Raw genomic sequence first — 19,228 nt, 5'->3', positions numbered from 1 at the left:
CCTGAATGTAATTGCTTACATAAGGAAATTTAGCGCATGCGGACAACGCTGGAAGGCAAAAACAATCCTTTTACATGCCATCCATAGCCGCGCCGCCGCTGTATCCTCCTGAGACCCTGCATCCTCATATGAGGACATTACATTTTTGTAAACACAGATGTAAATAATAACATTGATTGAATGGTCTTATCGTCACACAGATAGACCCAATGTCCTCGTCTGAGGACATTGGGTTTTGAGATAACCACTTATTGTAGAAAGCTAAAATTTCATTTTTAGGCTAATTGGGTCCTTATGATCCCAAATGACAAGGAGAAAATGTATGTGCAAAAACAGACCCATTGTCCTCATATGAGGGCATTGGTTTTGACATAGTTCAAGAGCACACAGAAAGCTAAAATTTAATTTCAACTAAAATTAGGTCATACTAATCCCAAATAGTAAGGAGACATAAAAAATGCACATCAAGCAAAAGCCCGGGTCTCAGGAGGGTATAATAATTTTGTTGACTCAATGAAACATGGAAATTTAGGCATTTTTAATTTCGTGCTCTGCTCCACAGCAAAGGGAAAACCCGTTTAAGTGCAACTCATAACCACGTCTTTCTCGCTCTCTGCGTTGGTCAGGCTACACGCAGACTCGTTGCCATAGCAACTGACAACAACGCCCCTAAAAAAACACTGAAATATTTCCCACACAAAGAGCAGAACATTCAGCCTGTTGCAGTAACATGGTTTTAGGCTTAATGGTTATTTTGCCTTTATTAATAAGTGATTGCTGAGGTAAAAGGAGAAAACTATAAATATATTGCTGCACTTTACTATATGGCTAGCTCCATGGCTAGCTCCATGGTTAGCTCCATGGTTAGCTCCATGGTTAGCTCCATGGCTAGCTCCATGGTTAGCTCCATGGTTAGCTCCATGGTTAGCCCCATGGCTAGCTCCATCGCTAGCTCCATGCCTAGCTCGCTGTTACTGTCTCTTAATCTGCAGTTGTGGAGTCACAATGTCTGGGATCATGAGCGCCCTCTGCCATGAGGCAAGAGAACTGCCTGCCTCACCTCTAATCTGGTCTCTGCCGTTTCTGATCGCTCCTCAGCCCACGAAACACGTTACACACACAGTTGGTGACAAAAAACACTGTACATTATATACATAGGGGTTCATATATGAAATGTTTTTTTAACCATTTTATTGGCGACGTACAGACAGGAGGAACTTGCTCTCATAGGCTGGCAGTTAGCGAGAGGTTGCGCAATCTCAGGTGAGGCTCACCTCGCTGCTGCCTCACCTGCTGGGCTTCCGAGCGTTGAATGGAAAAATGCGAGAATTCAATAATTATGAAGAAAAAAATAATCAAAATTGGTTAAGCTAAAAAAAAAAAAAGACTTTCCAGTACAAACCACAGGGTGAAAATAGCAATATAAATTATTTTATCATTATATTTCTCCATTACGACAGGTGAGGCTCTGGCTCACTTGCGTCCCCTGACCGCACGTTACTGGAAACTATGGCAACCAGCGACCGTTTAAAAGCCCACTGACTCTTTTTGCAGTCAGGTTGCGCGCGCATCCGTCGTGTTAATAAAAAATTCATCAAACTAGCACCAGTCGAAACTGTGACGTCACAATGTGACATCACAATATAACTCCAAAGGCAGAATTCTGACATCACCAGCGATTATATAAGCGCCTCACATCATCTACTTTCATCACAGCCGTTTAGCAGCCGTTGTTGACACGTTTCTCTCGAGAATTTATTTAGCAGTTCACAGTAAGACTTTAAACTTTGTTTGGTGCACATTTCATTTGGAGATTTACATCAAACTTAACTTGAAATCTTTACCAAGTTTCTAGAGAAGTAATTTTAACTTAGACCCTGAAACAAGCAAAGGATACAATGGAGTCCAACCAACCAAGAATAGAAGACGTTGCATCCGACAACATTGTTGAAAGGGAAATACAGCCACCCAATCCGCTCAAGCGAAAGAAGAAGAAGGTGCCATTTGCAGTCTGGTTGGAGCAGCAAGAGCTTAAGGTTTCTGCTGAAAATACCGAACCGCAGGACGTTTCACTTATAACTGAAAATGAATCGATCGCCAAAGCGATGGAGACACTGGATCAGAAAGACAAGAAAAGTCCATCTACGGGTAAGCCCAAGGACAACATCCAGGCAGACAATTTAACTGAGGTTCCTGATGATCAGACAGCAGAAAATGTTCAAAGAGGTTGTTTAAATGAAATTCAAAATCTGCCCCACTCTTCTGACAAGACAAGTCAAGCAAACTGTTCGTGTCTTGCCAAATTTAAGGAGACTGAATTGAAATACAAAGAAATGCAGAAATACCTAATGACACAGCTTGATGAGATGTTCGATACGAATAAAAAACTAAGTGCTAAACTTAGACAGCAGCAAGAGCTGGTGAAGAAACTACTGTCAGAGAGCAGACAAAGCAAGGATTCAGTGGTTTCTGCTCAAATTCAGAGAGATTACCAAGAAATCCCAAAGAAGAAAACATTAAATTATCAATCTGCTTTGGTACTAACAGAGATGGATGGACAGGAAACCAGATATCCATTAAAACCAGTCAGTCGAACAATTTCTACGCAAACTGAGATGGATGTGCTGGAAACCAGAGGTAACTTGAAACCGTCGGACAACAAAATGGAGAAATACTTAATGAAACAGCTTGATGAGATGTTTGATACGAATAAAAAACTAAGTGCTAAACTTAGACAACAGCAAGAGCTGGCGAGGAAAGGACTCTCAGAGAGCAGACAGAGCAAGAGGTCAATGGTTTCTGTTCAGACTCAGACAGATTGGCAAGAAATCCCAAAGCAGAAAACAGTAATTTATCAATCTGCTTCAACACAAACTGAGATGGATCTACAGGAAACCAGTTATCCATTAAAACCAGTCAGTCAAACTATTTCGACACAAACTGAGATGGATCTACAGGAAACCAGTTATGAATTAAAACCAGTCAGTCAAACAACTTCGACACAAACTGAGATCTCTTTAGTGCTACAAAAACAGCCCTCTGAAACACAACTGAATGGGCATCAGGATCAGCAGACCAAGATATTCCAGAGATCTACAGGTAAGAACAGGACAGAGTCAGCAATGAAAGCTGCCTGTGAGCTGCAGATCCCCAATAATGAAAACGGTGAACAACAGGAAGTTTCTATACTAGGAACAGCTGTGGATCATATAGCCTCCATTAAAACATACATTCATATGATTAAAACAGAGATCGCTAAAGTAGAGCAGATCAATGAAGCAGAAACTGTCTCTGAAACCCAACTAAGTGGGGACCAGCAGGATGACAAGAAACCATCAAAGAAATCTAAGTGCAAGAACAAAAGAAAGGCAGCAATGAAAGCTGCCTGTGAGCCGGAGACCCTCAACAATATTAAAGTTTCTGTGGAAGACACTGAAGAAGATGAAGTTTCAATACCGGAAAACTTCTTTTCCGAAATATTCGGTGATGAGACAGCCTCCATCATAACTGGGATTCATAGAAATGAAACAGTGATTGGTGAATTACAGCAGGCGACTGAAGACAAAATGGTGACAGAAATACAACAGAATGAGGATCAGCCAGATGATAAAAGACCATTGACTAAATCAAAATGTAAGAAAAAGAGAAAGACGGCAAAGAAAGCTAAACTAGAAACCATTGTAAATAAAATAGAAACAGATCAAAACTTGATCCACAGCACTGAGACACCAAAATCTGATTTAGAAACACTAGAGATCCCACAAACAGCTTCTGAGCAAATAGAGACAAAATCTTGCAAAGTCTCAGAAGATGTAACAGGTAGGGTTCCTGTAGTTTGCACAGAAGGGGAGAGTGGCCTTGTAGAAAAACAGAAAACATCGCCTCCACAGATGAATGTTGCATTTAACGAAGATGGAATCCAAACTACACCTGAGGAATCAGAGACTCAAGCAGCTGGAGAGTCAGCTGAGCAGAACAACGTCTCTGAACCAGAAGAGAGCCCCATGAAAAAGATTTCTCTGTGGAGGCGAATCAAAAAGGCTTTAACTCCCTCATGTCTGCGCCAGTTCAAAGGCAGAAGTAACGTCCATCCAGCGTAGACATCAATTTATGTCTCCAGTATATTAGCTTTAAAAGGGGGGTGGGGCCATGTGTGGGTTGGGTGGTTGGCGCTAATTGGAAAAAGAGCTACTGTTGTTGTTAATTGGACATTTTAATATTAAAAGCCAGGACTGCACGGTGGGAAAGGTCTCCCCGTGTAGCTGTGGGTTCACTCCGGGTGCTCCGGCTTCCCCCACGTTCAACATCAGTACTCATGTTCATTCATTGTAAGATTTTTATTTCTAATTCTAAACAGAAAATAAGACAACCACATTTATTAATTAAAGGGAGAATTGGACAAAGAAAATGTAAACAACATGGGACAAAAAGAGCCTTTAAGAAGTCTAAACTATACAAATTGGAAAAATTTAGAAAATTATTTATCTTTCTGGGCAAGATATATATATCTATATCTAAATTTATCTATATATAATTTAATTATATATAGACATAGATATCTATCTATATCTACATGTAAATCTGTGTCTCTCTCTATACATATATATAAATCTATATATAGATATCTACCTATCAATATCAATCTATCTCTCTTTATATATACATACAAATATATACAGATAGATAGATAGAAATATCTATATATATCTATATCTATTTATATCTATCTATCCATCTATATAGATAGATAGATAGATAGATAGATAGAAATATCTATCTATCTATCTATATATACTATATATATATATAGCTACTGTATCTAGATAGATAGATAGATAGATAGATAGATAGATAGATAGATAGATAGATAGATAGATAGATAGATAGATAGATAGATAGATAGATAGATAGATAGAAATATCTATATAAATCCATATATATATATATATAGTGGGGAGAAAATGGTAGGAGAAAAACTGAGTTGTGAAGGTCTCTTACCACCAGGGGGCAGTCTCATTCTGTGTACAGTTCTGTGGATATTACTGGTTTCTAAAACCGTATTTATTTTAGCTGTAGCGTTAAATTGAATCCAAATTATGTGGAAGTCCTGTAACATAACTGGCTGCACTATGTGTACTGGCTGTAACCATGACTGTTTTTAGGAAGGTGAGTTTGTATTGTTAATAGTAAATATAAATTGACTTAATTTTGACACTTAGAAACAAGAACTCAGAAGTCTAGAGCTTGAAGTTTGGGTTTTTCTGTTTGGAGTTTGCATGTTTTCCCAAGTTTCTTTACATTTTCTTCTCATGGCTTCATCATTTTTATTATAAATACCAAAACCGTTTTCAAATGGACAGTTCTACATAATGAAACTCTACTACAGCTTCAAAAAACTATTTTTTATAAGTGTATGGCATAAAATGTTTTATTATGAAAGCTAAAAAAATCTTTTTATATTTGCTTTGTCTTATTTTAAATATACTAAGATATTGGCACAAGAAATTAGACAAAAATCTTTAGTAAATTGTGTGTTTTTCTGCAATGTGTAACTTGTGGAACCAATTATTTATATTCTCTAACGTTGGATTTTGAATAAATGTGCTAAGTGCTGAGTCTCGTACATTTTGTGTGAATTTAAGCTACTGCAAAATAGATCAAGTTGTCAGTAAATAAACAAACAACAAGAAAGACTGTGGCGACTCTAAGCTTATATGTGAGTTTTGGTGTGATTGTGTACACACTCCTGCTGCCATCTGTCCGTAAGACCACGACGTGTGCGCGACACTCTGAGTTCCCCTGCGGCACTAAATGAGGTTTGTTCATGCTAACATTGGTCGACTCTAATGACACCAACGTCTCTGAATAAATAAATGTTTGCAAATTAAAAAAGAAAAAGAAGAAAAAAAAACGTGTGTGAAGTTAAACAGGAAACAAGTTTGTGAAATTTACTGCATGGATGTGAACATACTAAAGTCTAAAACAAACAATACGGATATAACAAGCAGGCATCCTGTAAATAAAAACTATATACAAAACAAAATCTTATCAAGTGTTTTGGTTTATTCTGGTGCAAATATCTTAGTACACATGAAATAAGACTAAACAAACTTGTAAGGAATTTTTCAGCAAGATATAGGAGCTTGTTTTAATCAATAATTGATTAATTAAAAAAAAAATACTAGTTGGGAAAAATGTTTTGTTAAAAGTGATATAATCTGCAGAGGAGCTATACTTACAAAAAATATCAAGGAATTATTGACTTAAAACAAGCTCTTATATCTTCCTGAAAAGTTACTTGCAGGTTAGTTTTGCATTATTTCAAGTGTACTATCAATCAATCAGGTTTATTTGCATAGCACATTTCAGCAACAAGGCATTACACATCATAGAAACCTCCAAACGCGGGTAGAGCATCCACATATTGTACTCAAATATGAGCAGCATTACTTCAACTCAAGTAAAAGTAACAAATAAAGCGCATTAAAAAAATTCAAATTTTTCCCAAAACGTTACTCAAGTAGATGTAACTGAAAAATACCCAACTCTGAAAACAACATACAGTAACCAAATGAGAAACCAGTAACAAATATTACATTTCGTTACATCAGATATTTGCTTCAGAAAGAAACTAAAAATGCTTAGTAAGATTTTGTGTTTTTGTATCTTGCCTCTTGCTCTTTCGCTCATTAGAAGTTCATTTAAACCCACTTATAAATTAAGAAGCATTTTCCAAAAAAAAAAAAATTATTATTTTTTAAGAAAAGCAGAATGAAATGTTCGGTTCCTGCTCCGGCTCAGTGCTACAGGAACGTGAGACAAAACTGGCCGGTAAGTGTTACCGAAAAGCCGCAACTAACGCGATTAACAGGCTGGTTCAGAATCTGGAGCATTATTGCTAAACTCAAACTGAAGTAAGGGGCAAACAAAAACACGGCAGCCCCTCCATCTGCTGCACAGACTCACACTTTCACACCCGGCTGGCCTCGCCCTGTTCACCAAGTGGCCGAGCCGAGAGGTCCAGGTTTGTCACGAGCAGCGTGACACGCAGGTGAGCCACGCAGGAACAGTTGGGACTGTGTGACGTCACAGAGAGGAAACTCAGGGTGGGGCCGCCTTCATGCTGCAGAATAAAGCTGGGCTTTGAGCTCTGGGCCGAGCATGGCTGCTTAGCTCGCTGCAGCCTGTATCCCGTCATACAATGGGAGCTTGTTTATGAGTGAAGAGGGCCAGAGAGCTCGTGGAGAATATGTAAACACAAACTGTTTTGTTCCTGAGCTGATTCGGGTGTTTTCAAGAGAAAGAAACTGGTCTGCTTCAAAAGATCACAGCTAAATAATGAACACAGGTAGCGTGTGTAGCAGAAGGTGCTAATATTTTGTAGTAATAGTTGTGATGTTGAGTTTCAGTGAACCTGAGAGGTGGGAACTCGGAGCAACAGCGTCGGAATTTCAACATGGCGGCACCCATATAAAACATAATTTTAACCTTTACTTTCTATAAGCAAACACCACTTAAATTTTTCTCCAGTTTAGATCTTGTGGGCGCTACATGTGACATTGATTTTAGACGCACGTTAACACGTGTCTTGTAAAATTAACATATTCCTGCATTTCTATTGTTGATATGAGGAGCGGCCATTTTGAAACGTAAAGTTCGCCATTAGGTAACTGGGAGTAGTTGGAATCGCTTCCTTTTTCCCATTGAAAAATCCGACTGCTGAGGGCATTCCTGTTGATTTTTCCCACTGGGAAGTCAGAATTTCCCAGTTCCGGGTACAACCGGAACCTAGCCTAAATATACTAGCTAAATACCGGAAGTTTGTATTTTTTCTGAACATTTTTACACGTTTTAAATTCTTATGTTTTATTTGTTTAATTTAGTTATCATTTTTGTTCAGCACTTTCGTTAGTGGATACTGTTTTTAAATGCTTCATAAATAAAGTTGGTTTGACTAGGTTCCCCTATAAAGCACTTTAATACATTTCTTCACGTCTGACGTCATTGCAAGATAAAATGTGCTGTTTATCCGGTGCATACTATACTCATTTGCTATACCTCCATATTAACGTTTAGCAGCCTTTTACAGCTGGGGCCCATCTGCTTCGAGGTTGAAGGTACTTCAGAGATGGTTTTATGCAAAGTGGTTATTTTAGCAATTATCAATTTGAACCAATCTGTCTTTTCTACCCTGGTTTCTGACATAAACAAAAAGCTGCTGCTCACTGGATATTTTCTCTGTTTCACATCATCTGGATCTGAAAGATGTGGAAATCCCGGACAAGACCAAACCTTGCACTATGGCTGCATCTAACAATCATTTCAGTAATCAATTATTCTGATGATTAATCAAATAAAAAATTGGGCACATTCTGCAGATTTTTTTCATTTAAGCATTTAGACTTTTTTATGCAATATTATACATACAGTACATTCAAACAACAAATTATTAAATTCATTTTAAATAAGAAAATAAACGTAAAATTCAATAGCATAGCATCCTTAGTGTATGCTTGATCACTTGTATCTGCAGCTAAAAAATAATTTAAACAGTAATATTTTATTAAAATATGTTAACACTGGTATGAGACCCAGTCTTAAATAAGTACAAATTCATATTTTCCAAAATATTGGAAAGATATTTCAGTAATATAAGAGTGATTACTGCATGGCACTAAAATGTGACTAAGTTCAACTTGCTTTTCAGTAGAAAAGGACCTTATTGTGAAACAAACAGGCTGCCGGGCCTGTTCTCTATACTCTGGGTGGTGAACTTACTAAAAGTGCACAAAGACTTGTGTTGTGAATGAATGTGTGGTTTGTGGGGCAAAGCACTCAGGCCTGGGTGTGCACTGTCACGATCTTAAACACAGAGTGTTTGTTGGTGTTTGCTCTGGAGGTTTGCTGTTAAGTCAGGTTTAAAGCTCTCTGGGTGTGTGAAGTTGAAAAGATGTTTCTCAGTTTCTCTACACAACCTGTAGAAAACACCAACATTACCATCAAGGCTAAATCCATATAACCTGAAAAAAGTGGCAACATGCAGTAGAATTATTATATGGTAATTTTAAAAAATTTATTCTACAGGTTGTTCAATTGAGATTCAAACATATCTCATTTACAAGAGAGACCCGTTTTGATTTTTAAAAAATCTAACTACATGTGATTAAAACGTTTGACAAAATTAAGTAAGAGAATAAAAATACGTCCACAAATCGAACAAGTTTCATACGTAGATTTTTTTCCTTTTCTAAAAGAAGTTTATGATACAATAGAAAATAAATATTCTTATTTAAAATTCAACCATTGTTTCCCAAAGGTTTTCTGAGAAAAATGTCTTTCTGAAAGATTTTTTTAAAGTGCTTACATTAAAGGGTTAATTTTTCTATATGCAACAGCAATAAAGTTTTTTACTCATCTTTACCAGGATTGTCAATATCAATGGATGCTTTAAATTCTTAGCATAATTTCACAGTTCTCATATACACTACATGGTTATGCATGCATATATTTATGCGTTTAAATTGAATCTGTTTGACTTTTGTGATACAAATAAATCAAATTACACAATAGTAACAACAGCATTTGTAAAAAGATAAAATAAAGCGGCTCACAGGAGCTACACTAAACAATGCAACATTTCTGAACTAAAACAAAAATGCTTTATTTCACTTGTATTTTTTTATGGTCAAAAAAACCCTTGAAATTGTCTTTATGTTCCAAAAGCTAAGTATAGCTACAAATTACTCATTTTAAGACAAGGTCTTCTGTTGTGCCCTGAGGATGTGGTGTGTTATTTTTTCCTTCTGACATCATCAAGGGAAAAAGCTAATATGGGTTCAGCCACCGCAATGACTGGTATATGGAGTATCCCTGGGTCGATGTTTAATAAAAACTGGATTTTCTACAAAGCTTAATGGAGGAAAGCATCCCACATTTGAGAATAACTTAAGATTTTGTTGTTTTTCTTCTTTTCATGTGGTTTATTGTCACTCTGGTGTGAGGAGGGCCAGTGGGAGGAGATATGCAGATGTTTTCCAGGGGGCCCTATTAGTGACGTACTGAAGTCCTTCAAGCCCACAGTGGACTGCTGTCACCCGAACACAGTCCACCTCAAACAGCATCAAGTTCAGCAGTTCTCTTTTTATGCTGCTAATATTTCTACTTCCTTTTTTTCCAAAGGAAAATTTAAGTAATTTAAAAATATTTCATCATCCTGAAGTGAAATATCTAGGATTTTAACAGTTTTTTGTCTTCTGTGTTATTTTTTTTTCTTTCTTTCAAACTGATTTTTATTTTTTAAATGATGCATTTTGCAGTTGTGATTGGGTTGTTTTTCCCACTAGTTGAAGCCAAATACTCCAATTTATTCACAATTCATCAGGGGCCCAGTCCACACCAGGAGCAACTGAAACCAACCAGCAGACACAAGTAAGTTCAGATCTCTCAATGTTAAATAAGCAGCAGCACATTTTAGGTAAAACTAGATCTGGAATCTGTTTTTGTTTCATTTGTCATGTTTTATGTACACTTTTTAAAAGGAACCACTGTGCCTACGTCATTGAGAAGACGGTGTCCTTTACTGTCCAGGATGGGGCAGCGCCATATGTGAAGGCTGAATACAACAAGTGTTCCTGGGCCAAACAATGTCCAACTCTCCTGTAAGTGTAGACAAAAGCAAAGGGATGCAAACAACTAATCGACTTACGATTAATTGCCGATTAATGGTTTGTTCAATTCAAATTAGTTCCAATAGATAAATAACTTTCACTGAGCTCTTCATTTAGTGTTGTAGTTTGGCCGCCATCCAGCAGAGGGCGCCGCTGGTCATGCTTAAGCGGAGCCGTTGATACAGAATCAAAGATGGCGGAGATAACAGAACAGGAAAAAGAAACGGTCCAAACAGAGTCCGGTGTGGGTTGCAACATAGACTTTATGAGGTTCTGTTTTGATGTATAAACACTAAAACAAACTCCTTAAGTTTCACATCATTATTCAGCCGAGCTGCATGACCGGAGCAGTGTCACTTTATCATTAAAAAATTATTTATCTGCTACGAAGGCGAGGATGTGATGACCGAAAAGCGGGCTGTGTAACAGAAAAATTGTAATATGATGGGGGGGAAAACATGAGGGCAATAAGCAAGATTTATTTTGAGAGCTGTGGTGAGTTAATGCACTTAATGTAGCGAAGTTTTAACATTCCTTCAAGAGCAACAAGTATTCATACAGTACTTCTGTATAAATACCTCTGTTTCTCACATTTTGTTCTTTTCATATTTTATCTTAATATTTAGCAACCTATTTTGTTATATTTAATGATATGTTTGGGGTTTTTTCAGCGACTTATGAAAAATTTAGTTTTCCTGCTATGGACAGTCGGTCATCCCTCTTGATAGAAGAGAAAATTCCGGTTTTTAAGAAAATGGCCGCTCTCAATTAATCACTAGTCAATTGATAAGATTAATCAACTTCAGATTAGCTCATTAATCAATAACTTGCATCCCTTGCAGCCTGTATTATACTGCTCTGAAGAGCCCACTGCACTGAACCCCATTTAAAACCTCCTGGTTATTCCACCAAATATTGATTTCTGAACTTAGTTAGAACTGAGTTAAAACATTAGTATTATTGTTTCTAAATGAATATGAACTTGTTTTCTTTGCATTATTTGAGGTCTGAAAGCTGTTTCATTATTTTGACCGTTTCTCATTTTCTGCTAATACCAAATTTTTGTTTGGAATTTCAGAGACATGTTGTCAGTAGTTCATAGAATAAAAGAACAATGTTCATTTTACTCAAACATTTACCTATAGGCTAAAGAGTAAAATCAGAGAAACTGATCATTTTAAGTGGTCTCTTAATATTTCCCAGAGCTGTATATGAGGCTTCAGCTCTTTGACACAGTGACTGATAACTCCATGTATGCTCAGGTATCGCCTGCTCTACAAGCCGATGTTCAAGGTAGCCCATAAAACAGTGACTGAACTGGAATGGCGCTGTTGTCCTGGGTACTCTGGTTACAACTGTATGGATGGTCACCAGATTTACCAGCATCCAATCAGGATGATGTCACCATTCAAAGGTCCACCAATGAAAGGCCCACAGTTTGGGGGTCCACAGCACGAAGGGCCCATGTTCAAAGGTCAAATGTTCAAGACTCCACCTATGAAACCAAACCCTTGGAGTCAACCGAAGCAATCTCACATCAGCAGTTTCAGCTCCTACCCACTGCCTCACTTTGGGCCGCCAAAATCCTCGTCTTACTCCGACTCATCCTTTGAGCCTTACCCACCAGAACCTCAGCCAGAACCAGAATACCAGGAGCCACATATTACAGACGGCGACCCAGAGCACCAGGGGGAATACAACCAAAGACCACAGGATGTTACCCCAGAGGAAATTGCCGCTCCAACCGAAGAACAGCCAGAGGGGAAGATCACAGGTAACTCAGAAATGACTGATGTAGACGGAGACTTTCTATTCTCAATTTGGGACAAAGAAAAATCTTCTTACAATAGAAACTGTTTGCAACATAATTTTTTTTGTCTTTAAATAACCATGTTTTCTGTATTCTGCAAGGATCACATCTATGCAGTGACCTTTACTAAAAGCTGACTTTGCACACAAATCTGCTTTTAATTAATTTATTAAACTTGATTAAAGCAAGCAAGGAAATATTAATCTAAATTATGCACTGCATAAACACAAAATTTTACCAAGTATTTTGGTTGAGTTTCTAGTGCAAATACTTTAGTACAATTCACATAAACCAAAACAAACATACAAGTAACTTTTAAGCAAAATATGAAAGTCAATAATTCCTTAATATTGCTGAAAAAATCTTAGTTCCATGGGAAGATTATTTCATTTATAACATGGAAAAATGTCTTGTTGCAAGTGAAATAATATGCCAGTGTAATTAGTTCTTTTTAATCAATATTGAGGAATTGTTGACTTAAAACAAGCTCCTATATTTTGCTGAAAAGTTATAACTTTTCAGCAAAATATAGGAGCTTGTTTTAAGGTACACTTGAAATAATACTATACTAATCTTCAAGTATACTTGAAGATTAGTATAGTAATCTAGATATTTGCACCAGAAACTAGACCAATCAGTGCTTGGAGTGTGTTTTTTATTGCTCAGAAATTACTCAGTTTTGTTCTACTTTTTTCTAATTGGTAGAGAAAAAACATGCAAATTTCTTGTAACAACACAAAGTTCTTTTTAAGTTTTGCATCTAGAATCATTTACATGTACATTTCCAACAACAAACCTGACTACTTTATTAGTTCATTTAAAGCATTGCATGTGTTGTTTATTGATGAGTGGGTACAAAAACATTTCTTTTTGGCACTCAAGTTGTTGACCAAAAGTTTAGACACCTCTGACTTACACATTCTTCCTGAAAGTGAGCTTGTCTGATTTTCTGTTTATAGGCCAGGCTCTGGGGAGTGAGACAGAGGAGAGGATATTTAGAATAGAGGAGGACCTGCGGCATCTGAACCACGGTCTGCAGACGCTCAGGGGAACCGTGTCTGGACTGGAGAACAGCCTGAGAGCCTCGCTGAGAGACGATGCCAACAGGATGCTGTCAGCTCTGCTCTCTGCTGCTCCAACGCCTCTTGCTGCTCCCGCTACAGCGTCTAACCCACCCACCGTTGGGTTTGTGGAAATTCCTGCCAGGGATCTCGATATGGAGGGCTTCGATGGCAGCCACGTGTTTCCAGACCTCACAGAAATGAGTGGAAGGGTGGAAGAGCTGAGGACGGAGCTGCAGGAGCTCAGAGCAACGGTACAGGGACAAGACGGAGTCCTGAAGATGATCTCAAATAAAACCAGGGGAGGTGTGGAGAGTTTGATGGATGCTAAACTGAGTGCAGTCAGGGTGGAAATACTCAATGGATTGGAGAAACGAGTTGAGAGTGCAGAGGATCGCTGCGGGGAGAAGGTTGGAGCTGAGCGGCGGCAGTGCCAGAGGGATCAGCGGCAGGAGCAGATGAGAGGCGCTCTGGAGGAAAGCATGTCAAAGCTGAGGGACGAGCTGGGGAGCATCCAGTCGCAGATCCGTCCATCAGGTGAGCTGGCAGAAAGAGTCCTGCATCTGGAAACATCCGTGGCAGACCTGAACCGGTCCCAGACGCACCTGAGAGTGGCTCTCAGCGGTCACAAGGACCATATAGAGGCGATGCTGGAGGGCCGCCTTCAGTATGTTGAAGACAAGCTCAACCTGACTGGGCAGATGATAAGTGGAGATCCTGTGGAAGAAGCTGCAACAGGGCGGAGGCTGGAGGCCAGAATGGAGGCTAAGCTTCGAGACCTAGAGGACCGCTTATTGACGGCTCTAGAGGAGCTTAGCAACGCCACCGCCCCCACTCTGCTGGAAGGCCATGCTGTTCCAACACTGGAGACGGAGCTGGAGTCCCTCCGCGGGAGACTTGAACTCGATGTAGACCGAGTTCAGAAACACCTAAACAACCTGGAGATTCTCTGCTCCTCTCCTTGTTCTCCTGCCACCCAAGGAGACGCTGCTGGGCCGGGTGAAAACCAAGAAGTCGAGCAGAACATAAAGCAGGTTTTAGACTCACAGAACGACCGCTTGAGCAGTCTGAACTTCACCCTGCAGAAGATCTTAAACACCAGAGAGAGGCAGGTAGACGCAGAAAGAGGTCCTCCATTTCAGGCAGAGCTTATGGTTCTTAAGTTCAATGTTCGTTCAGTCAACCACACCCTGATGAGTCTCCAAGACTCCCTGGGCACAGTGGTCCATCAGGTGGGAGTGGCCAACAGCTCCTGGCATGAACGAGAGCTTCGCCTGGCGAAGCAGATGAAGGGCGTGGTTCAGCTGGTTGGGCATCAGGCCTCCATGCTGGGGGCAGGCGAGCGCAGGCTGACCAGACTCAAAGCTGAGCTGCAGGACATGAAGAAGCGGCTGGCGGAGGAGGTCCGCGGGTGCCGGAGCACCGCCATGGTGGTCAAGAAGGAGGTAACTGAGGTTGGAGGGCGCGTTGCCAGTGTGGAAGATCAATGTAAAGGTCTGAATTACCTGGCAGAGGATCTGGAGAGAATCAGGGAGGAGCTGGAGAAACAATCCAGCAGTCTTCTTCTGCAGGTTAATGGGACGCTGTCCAGCCACGCTCAGCAGCTGTACGAGCTGAAAGACGAGCTGAGAAGCTGCACCGTGAGGGCCGAGCCGACGAGGAGCTCAGAGACCAAACGAGGCGACACATTCACTCTGAATTAGTTCAATCGGTAGGAATGTTAATATTTTCCCGCTGAAACCTTTAAAGGTGACCTATTATGCTTCCTTGAACAAGTTAAGATGGGTCTATGGGCGTAAGAAAACATGTTCATCACATTTTTTGCACAAAATCAGTTTTTGATAAACAGATTTCAATGTGGTCAGTTCTCAATATTTTGAGCTGTTTTATGGCCTCTTGTCACTTTATATCCAACTAATCAGCTGCTGGCCACGCACCCCAACTCTACGTTTACACTCACATGTGAAAATGGCTGCAAACAGATGCGTAATTATACAAACGTACATCTTTGAAAAGCATTAGTAGATCCTCCTGCACAACCAACAAGATTCACAAATGCTTTTTTGATCCCAAATGAAAATGAAATGTTGCTATAACTCATATTAATTCAAGATTCTTCAAAGAGTTACTGTAGATGGTGATGGTTGAATGCAGCAAGTGGATTTTGGATGGTAAGTTGACAATTAAACACTTGCTTTTCCAGCAGCCATTGTACAGCACATAAAACAGTTAAACAAGCTGACCAAATGTGCTGGAACTCCACCTGGGTTGGGTTGCTAGGAGACCGGGGCTGAGGTTGCTAGGCAGCATGACTTCACAAGGAGGTTTTTGATACGGCTCATTTTCCAGACACCAAAGAACATTTAGTTATTGCTAAAAACTGTTTGGCCTGTTTTTAGAAGCAGTGAAGATTCAAATGGACGTAAAAGAAATTTGCAAAATGTGAATTTTGCATAATAGGTCCCCTTTAAACCTGCACTGAAATAGAAATATTAACATGATATGCAGTGAAAAAAAAGAAGGCAGCTATCTGTGATTGAAATTGTTCCATTCATGACGGTGCTATATGACAAATTATTTTTTGTAAACAATTTTTTAGCTCGATTGTAGGATGAATCTGTGAGTGTGAAGCTAACAATCATTTAACAATGTTTCTATGTTTTTTGCTTTTATATAGAATTTTCTTATGCCAAGGCTATAATATCTATATATATATATATATATATATATATATATATATATATATATATATATATATTTGCTTAGTTTGTTTACTTTGACTTTTATTTCTGTGATCCTGATCTTTAAAGTTAATTTTCCTTCAGTTTCTCTGTATCTAGGTGTCGCAACTCTACACCTGTTGTATATCTACTTACCCGTGGAGTATAAATAAGTATAAATACTATTTTGTTTCAGTCACACATTGTCAGATCCTACTGTTGTCCACACGGGTTTGCCGGTTTCTTCAGCTCTTTATTTACGTCCTCTATAAAAAAAAAAACTCATCATGAGAATTTGGTTGTTTTTATTGTATGAATGTTCTTAAACTCCATTTCCTTAAAAAAAAAAATCCAATAAAAAAGTCTGGAGTATTTCTGTTTTTCTTTTAACAATTAGTGAAAAAACTGTAGCCACGCATCATCTCATCTGATGTAACATCGTTATCTTACATTGACTGCACAGAAGCCTGCAACAGATCCCATCAAAACAAAAGGTGTGTGTATAAATGTAAGTACACCCCATGACTCAATTGACTTGGAAAGCTATATTTGGCTATACAACATCGAACTGTAATGGCAGTTTATGCTATGTAGCTTAGCATAAACAACCGTCTTCCAGTGCAAAGAGAGAAGTGTCGATCTGAATGAGGCGGCTGTTGATGCTAATTCAATATGTGGAAGAAAAGTAAGTACATCCCATGAATCCACTGACTTGTAAAGCCATATTTGGGTTTACAAGTCAATTTACCCAATTGCTAATGTTTGCCAGTGACTTGTGTAATGCGCCATTTCGGCGCTAAGAATGACCAACCGTCCTCCACTGCGAAGAGAGAAGTGTCGATATTAACAAGGCGGCTGTTAGAGCTAATTTAACATGTGGAAGAAAAGTAAGTACATCCCATGAATCTATTGCTTGTAACACCATCTTTGGCAGCAGCAGCTTGAATTTGGGTGACGCTTCGTGTGTTGGTCACAGGACATGTTGGACGCGGTTGACCCCACACCATCACTCCTTCGCCGCCGTGCTTGGCAGTTGGTTTTAGGTGTGTTTTCTGCAAACTAAGCATGGAACTTCGTTACAGAGTTAAACATCTCTATTTAGATTTTAGCTGTTCAGCAGAACCACAAGAGGGCAGTACAGACATATTAATATGCTTTGCTTCGGTCCCGTCAGGATTTATGCTGACAGTAAATAACACTCCAGTGCCTTCCAAGAATTAAGTCAACAGGGACAAAGCTCGCTTGCCAGAAGAATATTACAAATTTGTATTATTGCCAAGGTGATGAAGAAAGACAACCCAGGAACAGCAGCCAATATCTAATTTCTTCTGGTTACACATCACGCACGGCTCTCATTGGACACTGCAATATAGTAAAAGGTGACCTTGCTAATAACCCTCTCCTGTTAGCTCCTGCTCTGCAATCAGGTGGTAAAATGACAGCTTCATAGGAAATGAGTCCACTGTTGTGTGAAAACACTTTATCCCCAGACATGGGCTGCATATTAACTGAGGAAATGAAATAATAGAGGATGAAAAAGAGAGCAGACAGGAAGTGAAAGGCTCCACATTTATGTTGTTTGGGGAGCTGGTGAGCTGATGAGAAGATGAGCGAGTTTGAGAGGGAAACGTACACCTGAGGGAAAGACACACAGTTTCTACAAAAAGTTAACACTTCACAGTTAAAAAAAGGGACCCATGATATCTATCTAATTATCAGTGCTCTCTTCTTTGTATTCCCCAAATGTCTGGATTGGGTTCACAGTAACACCAGACCAGACAACAACCCATTAATCTTTGTTTGTTTCCAACAAGACACTTGGACAGAAAGGGCAGACATGGCTCTGGTGAATTTGTCTCTCTCTCTCTCTCCTCATGGTTGAGTTACGCTTCCTGCTCGACACGCAGAGCGTCGCTGACCACCGCCTCCCTCCACCCAAATCACAAAAGGCACAGCTGGCACGAAGACAGACGACAGAGGATATTGGAGTAAACACAGGGCGGCAGCTTTTGAAAATGTGAATCATCCTGTATAATGTCCTCTGCAGAAGCTTAAGGTTAAAGTACTGTGCAGCTTTTGTCCTCATTACAGTGATGGCCAGACAACAGACAGAGTTGATTACAGCTGGCTCGCAAACCAGGAAGCCCAGGAGAGAGTTGCGTTAAATCAAGGACTTCTACGGGATTTGACATTTTCCAAGGAGATGTTACAAATAAAGCTGAGCTAAAGGATTTATCCTCAGCCTGAAGTTGCAGTAATAACGTCAGAGTTTTAGAAAATAATCCAACTAACTCACTGAACGGATGCAAAGAAGAAGTAAAAAGGAAACAGAGCCACGGCTGAAACAAAGTGTGGCCCAGAGGCCAATTCTGGCTCTTCAAATGATTTGACCACAAATCAAGAATGGTAAAAAAAATTTAGCCAACAAAGCAGAAAACAATTCATGAAGCAAAAACTTTGGAAATTCTCATTTTTTCTTTTGAAAAGGCAACAATCAGAAGCCCTTTCTGCATTTTGTATCTTTAAAGATTTCATTCAAGTTTTATTATTGTTGAGAAAAACGTTAAAAAAAAAGAAAAAGAATAAGAAAAGAAAGAAAAATCACAACAAACAAATTTTTGTATTTTTATTTGATGAATTTTGTGGCATGCCAGTATTAAAAATTCGCCCATTTCGGCTCCTGAGGCAAAAGGTTGGACACCACAGATCTAGAGAAACTCATCCATGTGTTTAAATTTAGTCGCACTGATTACTGCAACGGTGTCTTCTCAGGTCTGCCTAAAAACAGTCAATCCTCCAGCTGCAGCTGACCCTGAACGCTGCTGCTGGAGTCTGACTAAAACCAGGAAGCTAGAGCACATCACTCCAGTTCTAAAGTCCCTCCACTGAATAGATTTTAAAATACTGCTGTTAGTTTATAAATCACTGAATGGCTCAGCACCACAATACATTAAAGATCTGCTGCTGTTC

At 39.2% G+C, this 19,228-nt stretch overlaps 1 protein-coding gene across 1 annotated transcript; it reads left to right on the top strand.

Moving 5' to 3' along the window:
* Positions 1 to 1,898: 1,898 nt before the first annotated feature.
* On the top strand, positions 1,899 to 16,196 carry emilin3a (elastin microfibril interfacer 3a). The gene is made up of 5 exons (XM_032563426.1): positions 1,899 to 2,148; positions 10,344 to 10,428; positions 10,539 to 10,658; positions 11,930 to 12,441; positions 13,437 to 16,196. Exons 1-5 carry the CDS (start codon positions 1,899 to 1,901, stop codon positions 15,239 to 15,241), a joined length of 2,772 nt encoding a protein of 923 aa, XP_032419317.1. The 3' UTR covers positions 15,242 to 16,196.
* The last annotated feature ends 3,032 nt before the right edge of the window (positions 16,197 to 19,228 follow it).

This window comes from Xiphophorus hellerii, chromosome 1, assembly GCF_003331165.1.
Source record: "Xiphophorus hellerii strain 12219 chromosome 1, Xiphophorus_hellerii-4.1, whole genome shotgun sequence".
Lineage (NCBI taxonomy): Eukaryota > Metazoa > Chordata > Actinopteri > Cyprinodontiformes > Poeciliidae > Xiphophorus > Xiphophorus hellerii.
This window is presented reverse-complemented; position numbering and strand designations above follow the sequence as displayed.

Excerpts from the sequence above, each read along its gene's own strand:
- emilin3a (XM_032563426.1), top strand. The coding sequence starts at position 1,899 with ATGGAGTCCAACCAACCAAGAATAGAAGACGTTGCATCCGACAACATT. Across the intron at positions 10,429-10,538 it reads AAACCAACCAGCAGACACAA|GAACCACTGTGCCTACGTCA; the intron begins GTAAGTTCAGAT and ends ACTTTTTAAAAG. Across the intron at positions 12,442-13,436 it reads GCCAGAGGGGAAGATCACAG|GCCAGGCTCTGGGGAGTGAG; the intron begins GTAACTCAGAAA and ends TTCTGTTTATAG.